The 20902-nt window shown below is 54.8% G+C and overlaps 1 protein-coding gene across 3 annotated transcripts in view; it reads left to right on the top strand.

Annotated features, from left to right (window-relative positions):
• Window positions 1-20902, top strand: part of ARHGEF18 (Rho/Rac guanine nucleotide exchange factor 18) — a 64163-nt gene that overhangs the window by 40168 nt on the left and 3093 nt on the right. Inside the window, exons 2-18 of one of the 3 annotated variants that reach the window (XM_058538057.1) lie at window positions 2029-2167; window positions 3255-3367; window positions 3527-3667; window positions 5133-5383; window positions 6090-6215; window positions 7767-7884; window positions 8794-9042; window positions 10986-11062; window positions 12255-12433; window positions 13271-13362; window positions 15956-16138; window positions 17457-17594; window positions 17971-18083; window positions 18636-18692; window positions 18784-18831; window positions 18945-19415; window positions 20345-20663. In XM_058538057.1, the coding sequence (XP_058394040.1) occupies window positions 2100-2167; window positions 3255-3367; window positions 3527-3667; window positions 5133-5383; window positions 6090-6215; window positions 7767-7884; window positions 8794-9042; window positions 10986-11062; window positions 12255-12433; window positions 13271-13362; window positions 15956-16138; window positions 17457-17594; window positions 17971-18083; window positions 18636-18692; window positions 18784-18831; window positions 18945-19415; window positions 20345-20663 (2743 nt within the window). In that variant the 5' untranslated portion in view covers window positions 2029-2099. Of the gene's footprint in view, window positions 1-1769; window positions 2168-3254; window positions 3368-3526; window positions 3668-5132; window positions 5384-6089; window positions 6216-7766; window positions 7885-8793; window positions 9043-10985; window positions 11063-12254; window positions 12434-13270; window positions 13363-15955; window positions 16139-17456; window positions 17595-17970; window positions 18084-18635; window positions 18693-18783; window positions 18832-18944; window positions 19416-20344; window positions 20664-20902 lie in introns of those variants that run through there. The other 2 variants (XM_058538056.1, XM_058538055.1) reach the window with 2 other exon arrangements.

The following is a 20902-nucleotide window of genomic DNA, read 5'->3' as shown; positions in this document are numbered from 1 at the left end:
GGTGTTTATGGTGACTTTTTCTTCTGTGGACTGTTTGGTTAAAGCAGAATCCATCCGACTTTAGGCAAGACCTCGGCTCACAGGAACAGTCTGTCAGCCATGCCAGGATGCTGGGCAAAGGATGCATTTCAGGATTTGTCCCATATTTGCACGTTCAGTCATAATTGCCTGGTGGGGTTTAACATGGTGAAGGAATGGCAGGGACCCGTGCCCTGGACCGTGGAGGCCTCGATTTCTGAGTGTCACCTTTGTCAATGGTTTGTGCATGAGTAACATCCTTGTCACCTTTGTCTACTGTAATAATAGTAATCGTTAGCCATTTATGATCGTGACATCGGGATGGTTGAGGTCACTGACCACGTGGCATCCTCACCATGCTAAGCTGTGGTAAAGAATGAATGGCCGTGGATAACGCGTGTTTTATGTGTAATATGTCATTGCACCGCTTAGCGGTTAAGTCTCAATTTCTAAGCTTTCTTCATTACTCCTCTACCCGAAGTTTTCTCTCTCACATGTACCCACCTGCATGTTTGCAGCCACCCGAAATTTCCACCTAAATTAAAACTCACTCAGTCTGCTGAGTCCCCCTGTCCAGAAAAGCCCTGAGAGAAGTATATTTTACTGTAGGGCTGGCCCTATGCCCACCCTAAGAGTCACTGCCTCCATGCTACTGAGAACCAGCATCCCAACTACTTTCATCATATAACGTAGAGAAACCAGTGGATGGGTGCACTGGGGCCCCAGGAGCCAGGTTGGAAGGTCACCAGACAGATCTCTCTCTTTTTTTTTTTTTTTTTTTTTGCTGAGGAAGATTCGCCCTGAGTTAACATCTGTGCCAATCTTCTTTTTTTGTGTGTCAGCCACCACCACAGCACGGCCACTAACAGACAAGTGGTGTAGGTCCACGCCCGGGAACCGAACCCAGGCCACCAAAGCAGAGCACACTGAACTTAACCACTAGGCCACCAGGGCTGCCGCCAGATTTCTTTTTAATGCTGCGGTTTGTCTTGGAGCAAAGCTTTCAGATGTGGCTTTCACGCTGAGCATCAATTAGCCAAGCAGCCAGTCTCAACTAGGCTTGGCGTGAATGATTGGCTTGTCTAGTAGGAGGGGGAAGATCAACCTAATTAACGATAGCCTGGCTTTCTAAGTGTTGCATCTTCCTGTCAATGGGGAAAGTAATGGGTGAGAACAATGCATCTTAATATCTCAGCTCTTAAATTAACAAGCAGATGAGTGTGAACAACCCTTCGGAGCTCTTGTTGTGTTTTAGGTTGGTTTACAATTGCCTATAAAATAGGATCAGAGCCTCTCATCCACTTGGGTGATCGAATTCTATCAGAGCGCTTACAGAGAGTGGCGCCTGCGGCTGAACATCATGCGTGCCCTGTGGTCTCCGGGTCTTAGAATCATCCCGACATCCATCCCAGATTAATTACAATCATGGGTGATGTCGGCAGAAGCCACGCCAAGCGCAGAGCTCCCTGTTTCATGATCTTAGATTCTTTACAGCAAATGTAAACGGCTCTCTGCTTTGTACCCGCTGCGAAGACAGGAGTGTCGGGATTTTTTTTGTTGTTATTTTATCAAAGAAGAAAACAGTGTGCAATTTCCACACTAAGTGGTCACAGTGGGGACCAATTTCCTGCCCTCCAGACTCGCTGCTCCAGCCAATACAGTAAGAGAAGACGCAGCTTTACATTTCTAGAAGGATCATTCGGAGGTATAAAAACGGTGCAGCCCGGCCTCGCAGCACGCCGGGTCTGGGAGGCACGACTGTGAACATGGGGCATGCAAATTCCAAAGGCAGCGACAGAGACAGCGCGCTCCACGGCCGCCCTGAGCTGTCTTTCTACGGTAGCTCCTTCCCTAGGAAATGGAGCGACCATGTCTTTCTGGATAACGAGCTGCTGACCTCCAAGATCCTGTCCGTGCTGCGGCCACAGTCGGAGCGGGGCTTCCGGCCCGGCCACCTGCACTACCCTGCCCACTTTCTCAGCACCAACTCTGTCTTTGCCTCTGTCGCAGCGTCCCTGAAAGAGCACCCGAGGGCCACCCTCTTGTCTGATGGCAGCCCGGCCCCGTCCAGGAATGTCGGCATGACGGTCTCGCAGAAGGGGAGTCCACAGCCAGCACCCAGCCTGGCGGGAACGGGGACACGACTTGGGTAAGCCAGGGTCCTCGCTCTGCCCTCAGGTGCAGATGAAGGGAGGGAGCCGGGTGTGTGGTGTGCTATGAGGACCCTGCAGACAACCTCTCTGAAAGGAGACACCCAGGGCCACGAGGATCTGCTCGTCGGCCCCCCACCAAGCAGTGAAATTCCCATTATCTCTTTTTTTTTCCCCTTTTTTCCCCCAAAGCCCCAGTAGGTAGTTGTATGTCATAGTTGCACATCCTTCTTCTAGTTGCTGTATGTGGGAGGCGGCCTCAGCATGGCCGGACAAGCGGCGCGTCGGTGCGCGCCTGGGATCCAAACCTGGGCCGCCAGTAGCGGAGCGCACACACTTAACCGCTAAGCCACGGGGCTGGCCCCTCGCATTAACTCTTGCTTTGGAGATTCATTCCTTGTTCTTTTTCAAAGGCGTGTTCTGGGTGTCCTCGGCCGTTTGGAGCCAGCTGGCTTCATGCTCTTAAAGGACCTCAGACAGCGCTCCTTTCTGTACTCAAGACGATGCTAGAAGCCTGCTGAGGTTGCCATGGAGGTTGCGTCTCGTTATTTATGCCTTAACCCCGTTTTCCAAGAACTTTGAAGTGGTTCTCTAAATATTGCATTCAGCGGTATTGAGGGAGAAAATCTTACGCTAAAAAAAATGTCGTTGTGATGATTGTTACATGAATTAGTGGGGAAAGGAGCTGATTAACTTTTTCCTCTAAGGAGTCTCCCTCCACCCTCAACTGTGAGTGAGGCTGTGTCCACCTAACTCTTGCTTAAAAGAATTCCAGGGCCTCCAGTGGGCTCCAGTGGCCAGTAAAGGAAGCATACGATTAACCACCCTTAGAATGTACCTGAACATTAAATTAAAATGAGTTATGACAGAAGAAGTCCTGATGTTACGTTGATAGATAGTCTCCTAATTTTTAAAAATGATCTGTGACAAAGTTAAGGCTTATATTGAAATCTGGAAAGTTCTCAAATAGTATCTAATCAGATTGAGTAACAATCTGATTTGCCTTCGTAGAATGGTGTGTGTGTGTGTGTGTGTGTGTGTGTGTGTGTGTTTAATTCAATTTTTGAAATAATGGTTTTTATTTAGACCAGTCACAGGAGAGATGGATGAAGCTGACTCTGGATATTTGAAATTCAAGCAGGCAGCTGATGACTCTCTCTCACTTGCATCTTCGAATGCCGAGTCCGTTTTTATAGAAGGTACAGTCATCCTGATTCTTGCACAGATGTCATGTGGTCTCCCTCCTCCCTGGGAAGTGCTGGGACCCCCATCAGTGTGTCCACGGGACGCAGGCTGGGGTGGCCCAGAGCCAGCCAGGCTGCGGGCCCCCAGGCAGCGGCCTCTTGGTCTTCCCTCAGACCCCTACACTGCCTCACTGAGGAATGAGATTGAGTCAGACGCCCACGAGTTTGAGGCGGAGTCCTGGAGCCTCGCCGTGGACCCGGCGTACGCAAAGAAACAAAAGAAGGAGGTGGTGAAAAGGCAGGATGTGCTTTACGGTAAGATGTCCTGCGCCACCCACCAGCCCTCCATTCGCTTCTTTTCCTTCTGATTAATTCCATCTGGGAGTCTGGGCTCCACTGCCAACCCCCGCTCAGATCCTGTCGCCTGCTCCGCCTGCTCCACCTGCTCCCCCAGGGCAGCCCTGCCTTCCTGGCCAGGGAAGAGGTGGCTGGGGAGGGCATTGTGAGAACCCGTCCCCAGGGACAGTTATGGCCGAATGCCCAGGCCTGACTCATCCTTACCATGTTGGTGACCCTGAGAGGGAAGACCGCCCCAGCTCCTCCCAGCCGTCCCTGGTGACCACCAGACAGGCCCAGGCGTGGCTGTGAATGGGGGCGGGGGGCAGGTTGGAGGTATGTCCCTCTCTCACACGTGACTGTAGCACCAGCTCCCTGGTGGGCGCCCTTCCCACTGGCCATTGGAGAACCTAGTTAGGGGACCCACTGTCCTGAGACAGGATGTTGCAGGTCACTGTGAAAACCATAGCTCCCAGACACAGAGCCAGCCCTGGGACAGGTGCCATGCTGGGTGCCCCACGTAGGTCCCTCCAGGCCCCTGGGCCCCCACAAGCAGAGCAACGAAGGCCCAAGACAACCGCCCTGGAACCTGCGGCCTTTCTCTTCCCAAAGCCCTCACTTGTTCTTATGATCCCCCTCCATGGGAAGTGTCCCCAAGACTGACAGCGTTGTGTCACCAGCGTTGTGTTGCCCGAGATGTTTTCCCGTCCCTCGTCAGCATTCTGTGAGGAGATTCTGGCGTAGAAATGTCTTCACTCCACTGCCTGGTGGCACCCACTTCCTTCCATATTTCACACACTGAGCTCCCTGCCCGGGCCAGAGTAGGTTGGGGTGTGGGCAGGGAGAAGAACCCGATGAACGCTTCCCCTCAGGGCCCCAGAGCCGGGCAGAGATCCTGCAGAGAGGGACGGAGAGGACCATTCCGGATGCTTCCATCTGGGGAGCCCTTTGCCACATTGTCCACCCCCTCTAACAGCTTCAAGGCCTTGACTTGAGCAACAGATAAACTCCAGCACAAAAATCTGATCTTTCTTTGACTTTAACAGTGGATTAAAATCCTCCCTTGAACTCTGCCTTTTTATCAGTTATAGTCTGGGTCTGGTCACTGACATGCGCAAATATGTGAGTTTCACATCTCAAGGAGTGGCATTCATCAGAACAGTCTTCTTGCTTAAAACAGCCTGGAAACATCTTCGGTTGACTTTAGCACGAAACCCTCCTGTGAATTTGAGGTCCCAGTGCACATCCTGGGTCCTCTTCTTTTCTAATGTCACTCCACTCCTCGCTGCTCCCTTAAGCTGAGACCCTTGCAGCACTGGGCTGGGGAGGGCAGGGGGCCCGGTGGTGGGCAGGTAGTACACACGAGTGTCACTGTGGGATGTGGGCAGAACGAGCCATGGCGCCCTCCCCGGGTGGGTAAGTCCTGTGGTCCGTGTGCCCACAGAGCTGATGCAGACGGAGGTGCACCACGTGCGGACGCTCAAGATCATGCTCAGGGTCTACTCCAGGTTCCTGCAGGAGGAGCTGCAGTTCAGCAGCAAGGCCATCAGCCGCCTCTTCCCGTGCGCCGATGACCTGCTCGAGATGCACGGCCACTTCCTGTGTCGGCTCAAGGAGCGCCGCCGGGAGGCCCTGGAGGAGGGCAGCGAGCAGAATTACATCATCCAGAAAATCGGGGACCTCCTGGTGCAGCAGGTGGGCAGAGCCGAGACGGGCACCAGGCCTGGACGAGCCCCCACCCCATCTCTGTTCCTCCCAATAATAAAAAGAACGTAGCCCCTGTTTATCGAGGGCCTGCTGCCCCAGAGGACAGTGGTCCTGGGCCCTTACAGCCGTGTGTGCAGCTAACAGTCCAGAAACACCGAGGCCTCGATCCCAAATGTGCATGTCCAAACACCGTCCAGTGTTGTGTTCCGGGCTTCCATTTGGTTGCTTCGCTGGGTTTTATTTTTTTGGTTTTGACTGCTGTGTTTTTGGCTGCTGGAAGTCACTGAGTCAGCTTCTGAGCCAGGATTGACAGAGGGGACCCGTAACCCTTCAGCTGACCTCAGAATGCTCCAAGCATCCTGCGTTGGCTAATTAGAATTAATTAGAATACCCCTTTTGCATTTTAACTTTTCTGACATTCTTCAGCTTAAATTTATTTCTCCTTCTCAGACTTCAGGAAGTTGTCCCAGCGCCTGTGACATAGTAAAGCCCGTTAACAGAAAATTTTCTCCTTTTACGTTTATTGTACCTTGAGACACCAGTGCTGAAGCATTTCTCTGTCTGCGTATGTGTTAGAGAAGAGAGAAAAACTCAAGTAAATTCAGGCCATATTCTAGCAAAGCCCAATGAACCAGATGAGAACATTCCTTGGCGATTTTTGTGTCTCATTCAGTATCATCTCCGTTCTCTTCAGTTTTCAGGTGAAAATGGGGAGAGAATGAAAGAAAAATATGGTGTCTTTTGTAGCGGCCACAATGAAGCAGTCAGTCATTACAAGTTGCTGCTGCAGCAAAACAAGAAATTTCAAAACTTGATCAAGGTAAAAACAAAATTATTTTTTAATTAAAAACGTATTCTCTGTGCTGTAGGTTTTTCCTCACAGAACCGTTTGGAGATCTTGAGATGAAGGCACCTGTTATAAACAGGTGATTTTCAAGTTTTTGCTTTGTTTTTAATTACAAACTCATTCAGGACAGGTCAGTGAAATCTTCTGGAGAATTCCAAGAGGTAAAACAAAACAAAGCAATTAAGACCTATGGCTTTGTTCTTGCCACACCAGGGCGGGCCCCTGAGGTGTCCCTCAGGCCCAAGCATGGAACCCACTGACCATCACTCCTCAGTCTGTTGAGGTGACACGAGTGTCGTCTCAAGGGGCCCCCTGCCCTGGGAACCACCCCGCCGGAGTCACCAATGCTGCCCTCAGACGCTCCAGCTGGTGCAAGGCCTCACTCTAAACCTTCGTCCCCTGCCTCGCCTCCTCCCCTCTCTGGTCCCCATTTGTCCCCAGTGGCCTGTGGAATGGTCCATACCTGTCCCCTGCCTTACAGTGTGCAGACACTCAGAGCCCAGAGCCAAAAACACTTCACTCAGCCTGAGTCAGCTGGCTCCGGCAAGGCCCCACCTCCCAAGTTCTAGAAAGTGCACCTGGGTTAAGAGTGCTTGGCTCCATCTGCATACGCTCTAAGGTAGCCCCAGCACACTTGATTCCAAAACTGCTCCATCACCTGCCGCCCGCACCCCGACGACTTTATTCTGAAGTGACATCTGACGCCAAATGGTCTAGAGTCAAGAATGATGTGTTTTTTAATTTCACTCCATTATAATTGCAGAGGATAGACGTGAAAGGGAGAGGGTCATTTGGGGGCCTAAATTCATCTACTGATAAGCAATGGGACAGGCCACTTGACATCATGAGACAGAAACACCTAGAAAGTGGGAGGGTTTCAATGAGATTGGAGGAAACAGAGACAGAGTGTTGTCCCCGGAATCTCACACATCCCACAGTGACTCTTCTGGTCCTCTCAAGAAGTGCTTGCCGCGATCACTGGCATTCCTGAAACTCGTCCAAGAGTGGTGGGAGCAGAAAAGCAGAATGTGTGGTATGCTCTAAAGAGCACCGGAAGCTGCTCTCAGCTCCCACCAAGAAATGGCTTCAGGTGACTGCTTTTTGGGTGCTTAGCCAGAGGTGTGCATCAGAAGCCACCAGGGAACCAGTTCAGAAGGCACAGGCCCACTCTAGCTCTAGAAGGTTCTAGTGGTCATCAGTCAGGGTTTGGGCTGTGTGTGTGTGTGCACGCGCGCTGTACAGCTCTCCAGGTGGTTCTCATAACCACCGCCACTGGCTGGTTCTGGTTTCTTCTTAATGGGTTTTACAGAGGCCTTCGTTTACAATTGGTGAGGCTGCCCTTGCTTTTGTGGCCTTTCCATCTACAGCAGGTGATCCTTGCTGTCAAGTATCCAGCGGAGGGACAAAGGAAAAGTCCATGTGAGCCGAAAAAGGAAAGAGCCCCCAGCCTCGGTATCCAACCATTAGCTGATTCCACAGGAGATAAGGTGTCAATACGGTATGGTTTTGTTTTCCATTTCATAGAAAATTGGGAACTTTGCCATCGTGAGGCGGCTTGGCGTGCAGGAGTGTATTCTTCTGGTGACTCAGCGCATCACCAAGTACCCCGTGCTGGTGGAGCGCATCATTCAGAACACAGAAGGTACGCTAACTCTCCTCACCGCCTTGCCCATTGGTGCTTTGGGGGTGGGCTCTGTCTCCCTGCCCCCCGTTTTAGCAGGGGATTAGATAAACGCCCCTCTCTGATCTGTCCCTGGTTCTACGCATTCAGCTGGGATTGGTGATCATTAACTGAACTTCCGTCATGTGGAATCCACTGTGCTGGGTGCTGGGGTTTCCAACTCGAGAAAGATGGAGTGCCGGGTCTCATTTGCCTGCGTTTACCCCCAGCCCTTGCCAGAGGCTGGGTCATAGCGCACCTTTGGTCTGTATCTGGGGAGTGGATGAATGGATGAACATGGTGCCCTTGTTAAGGTCATTCCTGGGTGATCCAGACAGGCACAGAGGTGACCTCCATGTCACATGACCAGGACCATGAGAGGGGCATGCCTGGAACCATGGAGGGCAGAGGAGAAAAGGCACGCAGCCCGGCCAGGAGTTCTCAGAGGCCAGGGCTATGCTGACCACACCTCCCACATCTCCAGGGCATTTGGGCCGTGGGAGAATAAGGAGAGTTCTCCCACCATGAGAGCCACGTCCTTAGAGCCAGCTCTTGGTAGTGGCAGGAGGTGGAGGGAGTCTTTTATGAAGAGCTAGGGAGCACGGGGGAGTCTGTTTGCTAAGGAGTGGCCGGGGGAGCTATGCAGGTAGATTTTGTCACTTGAATTGCACCTTAGCGTCTGCCTTCAACAGAAGCTCTATCTTAGTAAAACTGAACGCTGGTCTGACGCATTTATTTTGGAGAAGCATTTACATCTTAGGAAGGTGATTCTTGAGGGTCCTCTGAGCAGTGGCCTCAGGAAATGCGCCTCACAGACCCAGTAGCATGTCCCCTTCTGTCGTGTTCGTGAACGCAGACAAAGGAAAGTGCTAACTCTGCTCTGTGTGGCAGCTGGCAGCGAGGACTATGAAGACCTGACTCAGGCCCTGAACCTCATCAAAGACATCATCTCACAAGTGGACGCCAAGGTCAGCGAGTGCGAGAAAGGCCAGCGCCTCAAGGAGATCGCAGGGAAGATGGACGTGAAGTCCTCCAGCAAGCTCAAGAACGGGCTGACCTTCCGCAAGGAGGACATGCTGCGGCGGCAGCTCCATCTGGAGGGCACGCTGTGCTGGAAGACCACGTCGGGGCGCTTGAAAGGTAAAGCTCTGCCCCTGGCCACCTCTGGTGGGTGCCATCTTGAATAGGTAGGACATTTTGGGATGGTGGGTGTCATCTTGGGTTTATGGCACCATCTTAGAGTGGTATGCGCCATCTTGGGTTGGTGGCACCATCTTGGATTGGTGGCACCATCTTGGATTGGTGGTATCACCTTGGAGTGGGATGCCATCTTGGATTAGTGGCACCGGCTTAGAGCGATGGCAGTATCTTGGGTTGGTGGTGCCGCCTTGGAGTGGGATGCCCTCTTGGATTAGTGGCACCATCTTGGGTTGGTCGGTGCCACCTTGGAGTGGGATGCCCTCTTGGATTAATGGCACCATCTTGGGTTGGTCAGTGCCACCTTGGGTTGGTGGCACCATCTTGGAGTGATGGGCACCATCTTGGATTGGTGAGGCCACCTTGGAGTGGGATGCCATCTCAGATTAGTGGCACTATCTTGGATTAGTGGCACCATCTTGGGTTGGTCACTGCCATCTTGGGTTGGTGGTACCATCTTGGAGTAGTGGGTATCCTCTTGGATCAGTGGGCACCATCTTGGATTGGTGGGTGCCAGCTGACACAGAGCTACTGCAGCCTGGCTGCTTCATGGCTGAAGGGAGGTGACATGCTGAGTCAGGATGGATGAGCACAGGCAGCCAAGAGTGTAGCAAGAATGAGGTAGTGGCACCAGCACCCTCTTTCTCCGGTGTTTGAGATGGGGTGGTACACACCAGGAGGGCCACTAGATGAAGAGGGCACACTGAGTCATTGACTTCTGAACAGAAACCCAAGGCATCATGACACCCCAGATTTGGCCGAAGCCCCAGAGTTCCAAACAGGCAGTAACAGGCCCTCCTGCAGTGGTCCCAACCGCTGAAGGGCCCCAGTGTGGGTAGAAAACGCCACCTGGACTGCTGACCTCTGTGTCCCCGAGCATCCCACTCACTGTTCGGGTGTGCTTGGAGCCCTGCGTCCCAAATCCGCGGTGCGGTTCCAGACCACAGGGCACTCAGAACTCATCCTCAAGCTTCCATCTCGTGAGCTCTGGAAACATCCTAACCTGTCCAGTGGCATCAGTGTCTTTAAAGATCCTTAGGGGACTGCTTGAGGTGGCCAAATGACAGAGTGCGTTTGTTCGTAATTAGAGTGGGCGAGCATCCGGCAGATACAGTTTAGCGCCTCCTGTGCGCCAGGCCCCGAGGTGGTGGTACGAGGCCCCGGCCCTCGTGGGGCTGCAGTCAGCAGGCAGAGGGAGAGAAACAAGCACACAGAGAAATAGTGAGAAGTGCAGTAAACGCTTTAGAGGAAGGCAGCGGGCTGGCGTGGGGGGAATTACAGGAAGGGGGGTGTCCGGTTGAGACGGGGCTGTCGGAAGGAGCTCCCGAGAAGGCAACATTGATGCTTCTTGCGACATGAGTGCCCCTGTTGGGAATGCAGTGCAGGATCTGCGCCTGTGTGCAAAAGCTCTGCCATGCGGGTCACCTTGAGACGTTCCTCCAGGGACAAGGCGCTGGGCCTGCTGCCACCAGGAAGCTCAGGGGCACAAGGCAACGAGAGTGTGTCGCTAAGGTAGGAGGCAGGGTGTGAGCGTCCAGCGGCTCAGGTCCCTGGTGACCTGGGAGCGGGAAGAACGGAGGCGTGAGTTCACATTTGAGAATCACAGTGAGAGAATCTCAAAGACCGGACCCAGCAGGCGCCATTACAGCAGGGGCAGGTTGGGGCACAGTGGCCTGGCAGCGGAGCGGGAGGCGCTGACGGGACCTTTAAGGGGAGACTCTGGCCATGGGAAGGGTGAGGTAGAAGGAAGCATCATGGCACCGGGCTGAGAGTGGCCGGGGCTCCTTCCCGTGGTGCTGAAGCTTCCCTGGGATTCCGTGGCTACCCGACAGGACCACGTAGCCGTGTCACCCTGTATGACATTTCCTCCTGTGCTCTCTCCTTAGATGTCCTTGCCGTCCTATTGACTGATGTGCTTCTGCTGCTACAAGAGAAGGATCAGAAATACGTCTTTGCATCTGTGGTGTGTATCCTCTCTTCACACAAAGCATTGCTCCACAGCTGCCTGTGCAGAAGGCGGCTGAGTGGAGGGGGCGGCCGGGGGGCTACCTGGACAACAGGACAGGAGAAGAGCACAGAGCAAGGTGGCTAGAAAAGCACATCCCTAAGTTACCCCGTTGTCCCTGGCCCCACCAGGGGCTAGAAGGTTCCAGCAAGGCAGGGGTAGAATTTTCCAAGACCGGGGGTCCTGTCTGGTTGCCTAACGAGGTCTCAGGAGATCGTGCTAACATCCTCTCCAGTTTCTGTCTCTGTCTGCGTTTCCATGGCTCTTCCTCTCACAGCGCTCAGGTTCTCTGGGGCCCCAGCATCCTTGCCAGGAGAACCCCTCCCTCCCTCCTTCCTTACTAGCTCAACATTAGGACCAGAGCTGAGGCAGCCACTGTCCTGTGAGCTGTGACCATGCTGACCCCACAGCACGCTGGTCCCAGAACAGCCGTGTCATGAGGGCCATGCCGGGCCATTGGCAGAATCAGTTTCTCCTGAGGCCTCTCTTCTTGGTGTAGGGATGGCCGTCATCTCCCCGTGTCCTCACATGGTCTCCCCTCTGTGTCTGTCTGTGTCCTAATCTCCTCGTAAAAGGACACCAGTCGTACTGGATTAGGACCCACCCTAGTGACTTCATTTTACCTTAATTACCTCTTTAAAGGCCCATCTCCAAATACACTCACATTCTGAGGTGCGAGCAATTAGAGCTTCAACATACGGATTGGGGGGGACACAGTTCAGCCCATAACAACCAGTTAAAAATGTGCATTTTACTGGTCTATCAGAGCATGAGCTCCTGTGGGATACACAACAGACTGGGAATACTGGTTTGCTCTGGGTGCTTGGGGCACAGGGTCAGGAGGAAGGTTTGTTTGTCTTTGTATACTACCTACTCTTGTATCCTTAGAGTTTCCGTACAGTGTACAAGTTACTGATTATAAAACACATTTTTTTAAGCATGTTAAGCAGACACATTAAGAGGGTACAAGGATGTCATTGCAATAGTGTCTTTTTTCCCCAGATGGCAAGATATTTCTGCTCTGAATTGTTCGAAATAAGTGGGATGCACAGCTTCCCTCCTAGCCCCCCGCCCCTCAGACTGGCGATTCCACAGCCGTTTGGATCGGTAGGGTAAAAGGTGACCTCCCCACTGCCTTCCTGCCTTGCAGGACTCGAAGCTCCCTGTCATCTCGTTACAAAAGCTCATTGTGAGGGAGGTGGCCAATGAGGAGAAAGCCATGTTTCTGATCAGCGCCTCACTGCAAGGGCCGGAGATGTACGAGATGTACACCAGCTCCAAAGAGGAGAGGAACGCCTGGATGGCCCACATCCGAAGGGCTGTGGAGAGGTGAGTGTGTTCCCTCCGCTGACTGCTCTGCCCTTGCCTTTAATGGTTGGCAAATCAGCTGTGACCTTGAAGTGCCCGAGAGAGTGTCAGAGGTCGTGCGCAGACAGGAGAGCCCTGCTTTCCTCTTCCTCATTCCACCTCCTCGTCTAAAGGGGACAGATGCACCATTCCGGTTCCTTCCAACAGCAGCTAGAAAGGCCCAGATGTCTCTGGGGAGGATGTGGGGCCAGGCAGCTCTAACCCTCTGTATTGCTGGGATGTCCACCTGATGTGGTGGGCTGTCCTCCACCCCCAGTCTGGGACCAGACCTGTCGGAGCAGGTCGTGACATCCTGTCCTTCCTCCTCAGGCCTGGGGACCCCTCAGGACCCCAGCCTTGTGGCTCTGTGTGATGCCTGGCTCCCAGTCCACCCAACATACAGGGGAAGTGGCCTGGTCCCCACGACCAGCCAGCCAGTTCTCCCTCTTTGTGCCTGGAAGCTTCCCGAAGCCTTAGCCTGCTCAGAGCTCCCTCGATACTCAACTTCAGCTCTGATGGGCTTGCAGCCTCCCATACCTGGCAGGTCCCCAGGAAACGAGCTGTCCCCAGTCACCTCCTCCAAGTCGTGGCCAGGCATTTAAAACCTGTGGCCGGTTACGTCCGGACACTTTGAGACTCGATAATGCCCGTGGCTGTGTTTTCTTCCCCCTCTTTTTCTCTCACACCATTAACAAGATAAATCACTCACAAACTCCGAGACGCTCTTAGCGGCCAGTTCTGCAGACGAGCCTCAGTGCCCATTTCAGAGGCCAGGCAGCCAGCGAGGCACACTCGCCCATCCGTCCCCTCTCCCTGCAGCTGTCCGGACGAGGAGGAGGGGCCCTTCAGCGAGGCCGAAGAGGAGAGGAGGGTGGTCGAGGCCCGTGCCATGAGGCTGAGGGATTTCCAAGGTAAGAGGGAGTCAGTCGGGACCTCTGAGCCCACAGGCATGTCCCCGTGTGGTGACATGGCCCCACAGAGCCCTCCTTAGGTGGCAGGCCTTGAGCCCACGGCGGCGTTTCTGTCCTGTCCCATCGGGATTGGCCATGGAGCGAATCAGCCCCCCAAGTGAGCAGTCATTTTGCTTGGACTGTCTCGTGTCCCGTGGGGCGTTTGCGACAGGGCCTTGTCAGGAGGTAGTGAGCTTCCAGAGGTCGTGTGGGAACGAGAGGTGGAGCTCATGGCCCCTGAGCCCCTCCTAGACACGATTTTTTGCCTCACACGCTGCCCCCCACCTCGGTCCTTGTTCAGAAAGGAGCTTGCCGTGGGTGTCCCAGGTCACGTACGAAAGAACCCCACGGGTTTGCTACTATGGTAGCACGGGACTCCTGCAGCGTCCTTCTAGAGCCAGGCAGACCCAGACCAGCTCTGGCTTGGTGACCAGGGACATCGGCTTCCTCCTCCATTTTAATTTTTTTTTTTTTTTTTTTTGTGAGGAAGATCAGCCCTGAGCTAACATCCATGCTAATCCTCCTCTTTTTGCTGAGGAAGACTGGCCCTGGGCTAACATCTGTGCCCATCTTCGTCTACTTTATGTGCCCATCTTCCTCTACTTTATATGGGATGCCGCCACAGCATGGCCTGACAAGCGGTGCTTCGGTGCGCGCCCAGGATCTGAACCTGGGCCGCCAGCAGCGGAGCGCACGCACTTAACCGCTAAGCCACGGGGCCGGCCCCATGTTTTAATTTTTTTTAACCACATTATTGAGATATAATTCACATACCATACAGTTCACCCATTTAAGTGTACCACGCAGTGGCTTTTAGTATGTCACAAGGTTGTGCAGCCATCACGACAATCAACTTTAGGCCTCCAAAAAGAAACCCCGTCCCCCTTAGCAGTCGTTCTCGTTCCTTCCTCCCCACAGCCCCTGGTAACATCTAATCTACTGTCTGTCTCTATGAATTTGCCTGTTCTAGATACTTCGTGTAAATGGAGTCATGCAATATTTGTCCTTTTGTGACTGGCTTATTTCACTGAGCATAATGTTCTCAAGGTCCATCCGTATTGTAGTGTGTGTCAGCATTTCCTTCCTTTTTAAGGCTGAATACCGTTCCATTGTATGGATAGACCACATTGTACTTATCCATTCTCTTCCCCAGTTTTAACAGATTCCTGTGAGAATTCAGTGAGGTCATTGCCAAGAACAATTCCTAGTGCTTTGTGGTCTCAAGAACTTCCATTCTTCTCTCTCACAAACTGCAATATTTATTTTTAAACTAGGTAACATTTAATCAATAAGTACATAAAATTAGGTAATATATATTTTATTTCTCTTTGTGGGGAGAAGTGTACATTTGAGGGTGTTAATTAAAAATGTCCAAAAGAAAGGGTAGGAAATCCCTTTGGGCCTTGGAAGCCTAATCTTAACATAGTTTTCATTTCATCCTATTCTGAGTCTCTATTTTCTCTGAATGGTAATAAAATATATGCCCTGCGTGGACGCATCTCGATGGACGCCACAGAGCCATCCAATGATATCTGTCCATCCCTCATTCCCAACAAGATCCTTACTGAGTTAGAAATTCAGAGGTATTTTCTTTGTCGAGATATTGTTTCCCATCTTGGATCAAAAGCCGATCTCACCCTTAATGCTGGAGGTCAAGGCCACTCCCATCAAAAGCAGGAGCACCCACTCTCCCCACAACTACCTTCATCCTGGAGGTTCCAGCCAGGGTAATGAAGAAGAAAACAGAAGTAAGATATCATGATTGGAAGGGAGGCAACAGAATTATTTTTCACGTGTGACATGATTATTTGCCTAGAAAATCCAGTAAAATCAACTGGAAAATGATTGGAACTGGTCGGAGAGCTCAGTAATTTCACTGAGCATGATATGTGTATGCGAGCAACCACCAGTGAGAAAGCCTAATAAATTAACTCGCAGTCACAGCAGCAAAAAGAAGGTGTAAAGCCTGGAGACTTGTAAGAAGGAGTTAAAGGAAGAAAACTTGGACCTAAATGCCTGGAGGAAGATTTTTGAGATGTTCTTTCTTTCTTTCTTTTTTATAAGGCTCTCAGTTTGTCCCAAACTAGTAAATCGGCCTGTTATGGTCCTCACCAATACCCCACTGTTTTTTTTTTTGGTTTTTTTTGTGTGTGTGTGTGAGGAGATCAGCCCTGAGCTAACATCTGCCAATCCTCCTTTTTTTTTTGCTGAGGAAGACTGGCCCTGGGCTAACATCCATGCCCATCTTCCTCCACTTTATGTGGGACGCTGCCATAGCATGGCCTGACAAGTGGTGCGTTGTTGCGCACCTGGGATCCGAACCAGCGAACCCCGGGCCGTCCCAGTGGAGCGCACACACTTAACTGCTTGCGCCACCGGGCCAGCCCCTACCCCATTGTTTTTGATTTTTACAACTGGGGAAGTGATCAGAGGACAGGGCCAGGCCCTCGGGATGGGGTGTGGGTCAGCGAGGGTCCCCAGAGGCATCCTTCCACCGGCTTCTGGAGAGACTGACCCAGAGAAGACCGGCCACCACCTCCACGTCCCTTTACAGAGCGATTGAACTCGAAAGACCAGCAGATTGCGCAGAGCCTCAGTGAGAAGCAGCAGATCTACCTGGAGATGGCCGAGATGAGTGGACTCGAGGACTTCACTCAGTCACGCCTCCTCTTCCGAGGAGGGGACCCCTCCGAGAACCTGCAGGGGGAGCTGATTCTCAGGTCGGCCATGAGTGCGAGTAAGTAGCCACGGAGTCTCACTGAGCACCGGCGCACTCCCACACCACAGTTCTGCCTGCGTGGCCTCCTCAGGGGACCCCAGGCCGGGCCCACGGCCCAGTGTGGCCGATTCGCCACCCTGTCCAGGGCACACTTGTGTCTGCTGTGCAGACATGCACCTGGGAGCAGCACTGACCCCCACCCGCGCCTGCTAGAGACAGAAGGTCCTTAGACACCATCGGGTGCAGGCTTAAAACACCTCTCACATTCAGCAAACACCCCTGGGTGCCTGCTATGTGCAAGGCACCACACTGGGCCCTGTGGGTCTGAAGTTGATTGAGATGGGGTCTCCACATTCAAGAGGTCCTTCTTGCTGATAAGTGGGTCACTGATGATATCCCCAGAAAAATGCACACATACTGTTTGGTGGGTCATTTCGGAGGGCTTCTGGACCCAGCAGCTACCCTGGGCCTGGAACCCTACATCCAGCGGGAAGAGGCTTCTGAGCACCAGAAGCCATGGGAGGGCGCTGGCTGGTAAGCGGCCTGCCCTTTCCACGTGCATCCGGCCGCCAGCCTGCTTCGCAGAGCAGTCAGGGTGCTTGTCGGAGCCCCTGACAGCTTCCACCTGGCTGCTGAGCCCGTGCTGGCCAGGGCATGTGGCAGGCGAGGTGGCCAGTGCTTATTCAGTCCAGCAAGATGGCCGGCACCGCTCTTTCAACAGCAGACAGGACAGCCCCCGCTCTCCAGAACTTTCCTTCAGAGTGAAGAGAACAGAGACCAGAGGGGGTCCTGCGTGGCCTCTCCTCCCATTCAGTCTTGGTCCCTGCAGCCACGCCAGCCTTGTCCTTCTCCCATTTCTCCAGTGGCCATTGTTCTCTGCCCCGTGAGGACCCTCTCATAGCCTGTACCTCAGCCTGGAATGTTCTCCCCACCTTCTTACCTGGCCAAAGCCTGTTTGTTCTAGAATTTGTGTAACAGCCCTGCCCCCCCCCAAGGCCACCTTTCTGTGGCCTCTGACCTTCTGTATGACTGTCGTCACACAAGCAGTGGCCACGAGTTCCCTACTAGGCCCAGCGTACCCCCAGCCCCTGGCCCAGGCGCGCCCCTCCCATGTGGCTGCCCATGCGTGGCCTCTCCTTTAGACACCCATTGGCATGTCCTGGCTGTAATCTCTGAAGTCAGGGGGTGCACAGAATCAGTGGGGCTAAAGTCCCACATCAGGCGATTAGGAGGGGCTGACCAACGGCCCGTGAGCTCCTGGGCCCCGTGTCCTGTACTCTGACGCCCACAGCGTGGTTCCACAGGGTGACTCCCTTTCTGTCTTCTCCTCCCACAGTCGAGGACATCCAGAGCCTCATCTGCAGGCGGCTGGGCAGTGCCAGCGGCCAGGCGGAAGACGGGGGCGGCTCCACACCCCTGCCCCGGAGGGCAGAGACCTTTGGGGGCTACGACAGCACGAGCAGCCTCGGCAGGAGTGAGTGGTGCCGCCCGTAACCCTGGGGCTGGGGCTTCTTGGGGCCCCAAGGAAGGTCATTAGCAGCGGGAGGTTGTGCAATTTCTGGGAACGTTCCCTTCCCACGGCATCCTTGGCTAAGCCCGGGCATTTGCTGTTGGGCATCTCAACTGTCTATAAATTCTCCGTGGTGGGGGTTCTGGAACCTTCTGGGTATTGCCAGTCGTGTTCTGACAGCAGCACCCAGGCCAGCCCCTCCTACTTCTGCTGGTCCCTGTGCCACAAATGCCACCATTTCGGCCCAGGTCTGAGCACAGTTTCATACCCAGGCTGGGCTGGGGGTTCCAGACTCCCACGGGACCCACAGCATCCTCACGCACCTGCTTGGCCTTTTCAGGTGGCAGTTTTAAGAAGAAGGTCGGCAGCAATGACCCCAGCCCCCGAGACTGGCAAGGCACCGCAAGCAACCCAGACTTCACCCCAGGGGCCTCTGAGGAAGCCCCGCAGGTGGTATGTTGCTTCCTTGGGATATTCCTCAGCTCAGTAGGCAGGCGGCCCAAGTCCTTTGTATTATTGTTAACGCGTGCGAACAGCCTGTGTTTGGGTTGCCTGGTTTTTCCGTCTCAATGGCGAACAGCGACAAGGTGTTCTGCTGCACAGTGAATAATAGTAATATCTCAGGCCACATGAACCTGCGGGCAGGTGAGCCTCCGCATTTCCATCTGCAGGCCCCAGAAACGGCGGGAGGTGGGGAAGGGGGCGGGCTTAGGGCAGGAGCCACGGCCCCCTCAACAGGTGAGAAACTGTACAGGTGTCCTCAAGCCCATAGATGCTAAAGAAGGCCCACCCTTGCCAAGCACTGGGGTCAGAGCAGGGTCAGGCTGTGGGCTCAGAGTCAAGGCCAGGCTTGCCTAACCTCCGGGCCTCCCACATGGTGGGCCCGTGACAGCTGCCCTCCCGCCTCCCCACGGGCCACCCTGTGCCTCATTATTGTCAATAATAAGCGGGTCTGACTTCAGCTGGATTGGTCCTTAGAAGCTGTTTGCGCTGCCGTCTCTGCAGGTGGAGGCCCTGGGCACAGAGTCTGGCCGCCGGCCGCCCACCATCCTGGAGTCAGAGGTAGGTGCCCGGCTTTCCCTCTCCCAAGGGCAGCATGCACGCCAAGGGCTCCGTGCAGAGAGCTAGCGTCTCTCTCCCCCTCTCTCCACAGCTCATCCAGCGGATCCAGACGCTGTCCCAGCTGCTGCTCAGCCTCCAGGTACAGGGGCTGCGGGGCGAGAGTGACACTCTGCGCCTGCCCTTTTCCCGGGGAAGGGCACGCTCCTCCTGAAACCGGCCTGGAGCCCGGCCCTCACCGGTCCCTCCCCACAGGCGGTCATCGCGCAGCAGGACAGCTACGTGGAGACGCAGAGGGCGGCCATCCAGGAGCGCGAGAAGCAGTTCCGGCTGCAGTCGACGCGCGGGAACCTGCTGCTGGAGCAGGAGCGGCAGCGCAACTTCGAGAAGCAGCGGGAGGAGCTGGCGGGCGTGCAGAAGCTGCAGGGCCAGCTGCGGCTGGAGCAGCAGCGCTGGGAGCGCCAGCGGGAGCGCCAGCGGCAGGAGCTGGACCTGGCCTCGGCCCGGCTGCAGCAGCGCGAGAGCGAGGCGCTGCGGCTGCAGGAGCGCCTGAGCCAGGAGCGCGCCGAGCTGGAGCGGCAGCGGCAGGCCTACCAGCAGGACCTGGAGCGGCTGCGCGAGGCCCAGCGTGCCGTGGAGCGCGAGCGCGAGCGGCTGGAGCAGCTGCGGAGGCTCAAGAAGCAGAACACGGTGCCCGGGACCCTGCCGCCCGACGCGCTGCCGGAGGTGAGCGCCTGTGTACGTGCGTGGATGTGGGTGTGAGCGAGCTAGTGTAAGCGAGACTGAATGCGTGTGTACATGCGTGGGTGTGAGCGCGAGCAGGCTAGCGTAAGAGTGACTGGGTGTGTATGTGTGTCGATGTGAGTGCGAGCGGGCTAGCGTAAGAGTGACTGAATGCACACGTACGTGCGTGGATGTGGGTGTGAGCAGGCTAATGTAAGCAAGACTGAATGCGTGTGTACGTGCATGGATGTGAGCGCGAGCAGGCTAGCGTAAGAGTGACTGAGTGTGTACGTGCGTGGATGTGTGAGCGGGCTCGTGTAAGAGACTGAATGCGTGTGTACATGCGTGGGTGTGAGCGCGAGCAGGCTAGCATAAGAGTGACTGGGTGTGTATGTGTGTCGATGTGAGTGCGAGCGGGCTAGTATAAGAGTGACAGAATGCGTGTGTACGTGTGTGCATGTGAGTACGAGCGGGCTAGTGTAAGAGTGACGGAATGTGTGTGTACGTGCATGGATGTGAGCGCGAGCGGGCTAGTGTAAGAGTGACTGTACGTGCGTGGATGTGAGTGCGAGCGGGCTAGTATAAGAGTGAATGCGTGTGTACATGTGTGGGTGTGAGCGTGCTAGTGTGTTACGTGCATGGATGTGAGCATGCTAGTGTAAGAGTGAGTGTGGGTGTACATGCATGGGTGCGAGTGTAAGAGTGACTTGTGCATGCAAATGAATGTGACCTGTTCGTGCAAATGTGCATGAGAATGTGTGTGACTGAGTGTAACCATGACTGTGTGGGGGGGGGTGTGCGAGCACGTGTGTCTGTGTTTTGGGGACACGCGATGAATGGCGGCGAGGCTGGCCTGGGCGCTGTGCAGATCTGAGGAGGGGGCTCCCAGCAGGAACAAGGGCGTTGGCATGTGTCTTGTGTCACTCTTGCAGGCCCAGCCCCTAAGCCACGCCCCCAGCTTCAACGGGGAAGGGCTGGAAGGGCCAGCAGGCCTGGCCAAGGCGCCGGGGCCCTGGGGGAGCGTGCTGCCTGAGTACGCCGAGCGCCCCGAGGGGGCCCGCCGGGACAGCGCCCCGACTGAGAGCCGCCCGGCCAAGAGCGACGTGCCCATCCAGCTGCTCAGCGCCACCAACCAGATCCAGAGGCAGACGGCCGTGCAGCAGCAGATCCCCACCAAGCTGGCGGCCTCCACCAGGGGCAGCAAGGACAAGGGCGGCAAGAGCAGGGTCTCCCAGCGCTCCGAGAGCTCCGGTGAGCCGCGGGGTGGGCCAAGAGGGGCGGGCCTCCCCAGCCCCTGCGCCTGGCGGGAGGGGGGTCTCCCGGGCCTGCCACACCCCTCCCCCCAGACCGGGCTCCAGTGATGGGCAATTGTGAGACCAAAGCTGCTCTTTGTGGGCGCAGAAAACCGGAACCCCAGGGCCATCCTGCCGCAGGGGCGCCAGGACACCGGAAGGCACAGCTGGCAGCGTGGCTGAGGCCGCCTACGCCCC

This window comes from Diceros bicornis, unplaced genomic scaffold, assembly GCF_020826845.1.
Source record: "Diceros bicornis minor isolate mBicDic1 unplaced genomic scaffold, mDicBic1.mat.cur scaffold_73_ctg1, whole genome shotgun sequence".
Taxonomy (NCBI): Eukaryota; Metazoa; Chordata; class Mammalia; order Perissodactyla; family Rhinocerotidae; genus Diceros; species Diceros bicornis.
This window is presented reverse-complemented; position numbering and strand designations above follow the sequence as displayed.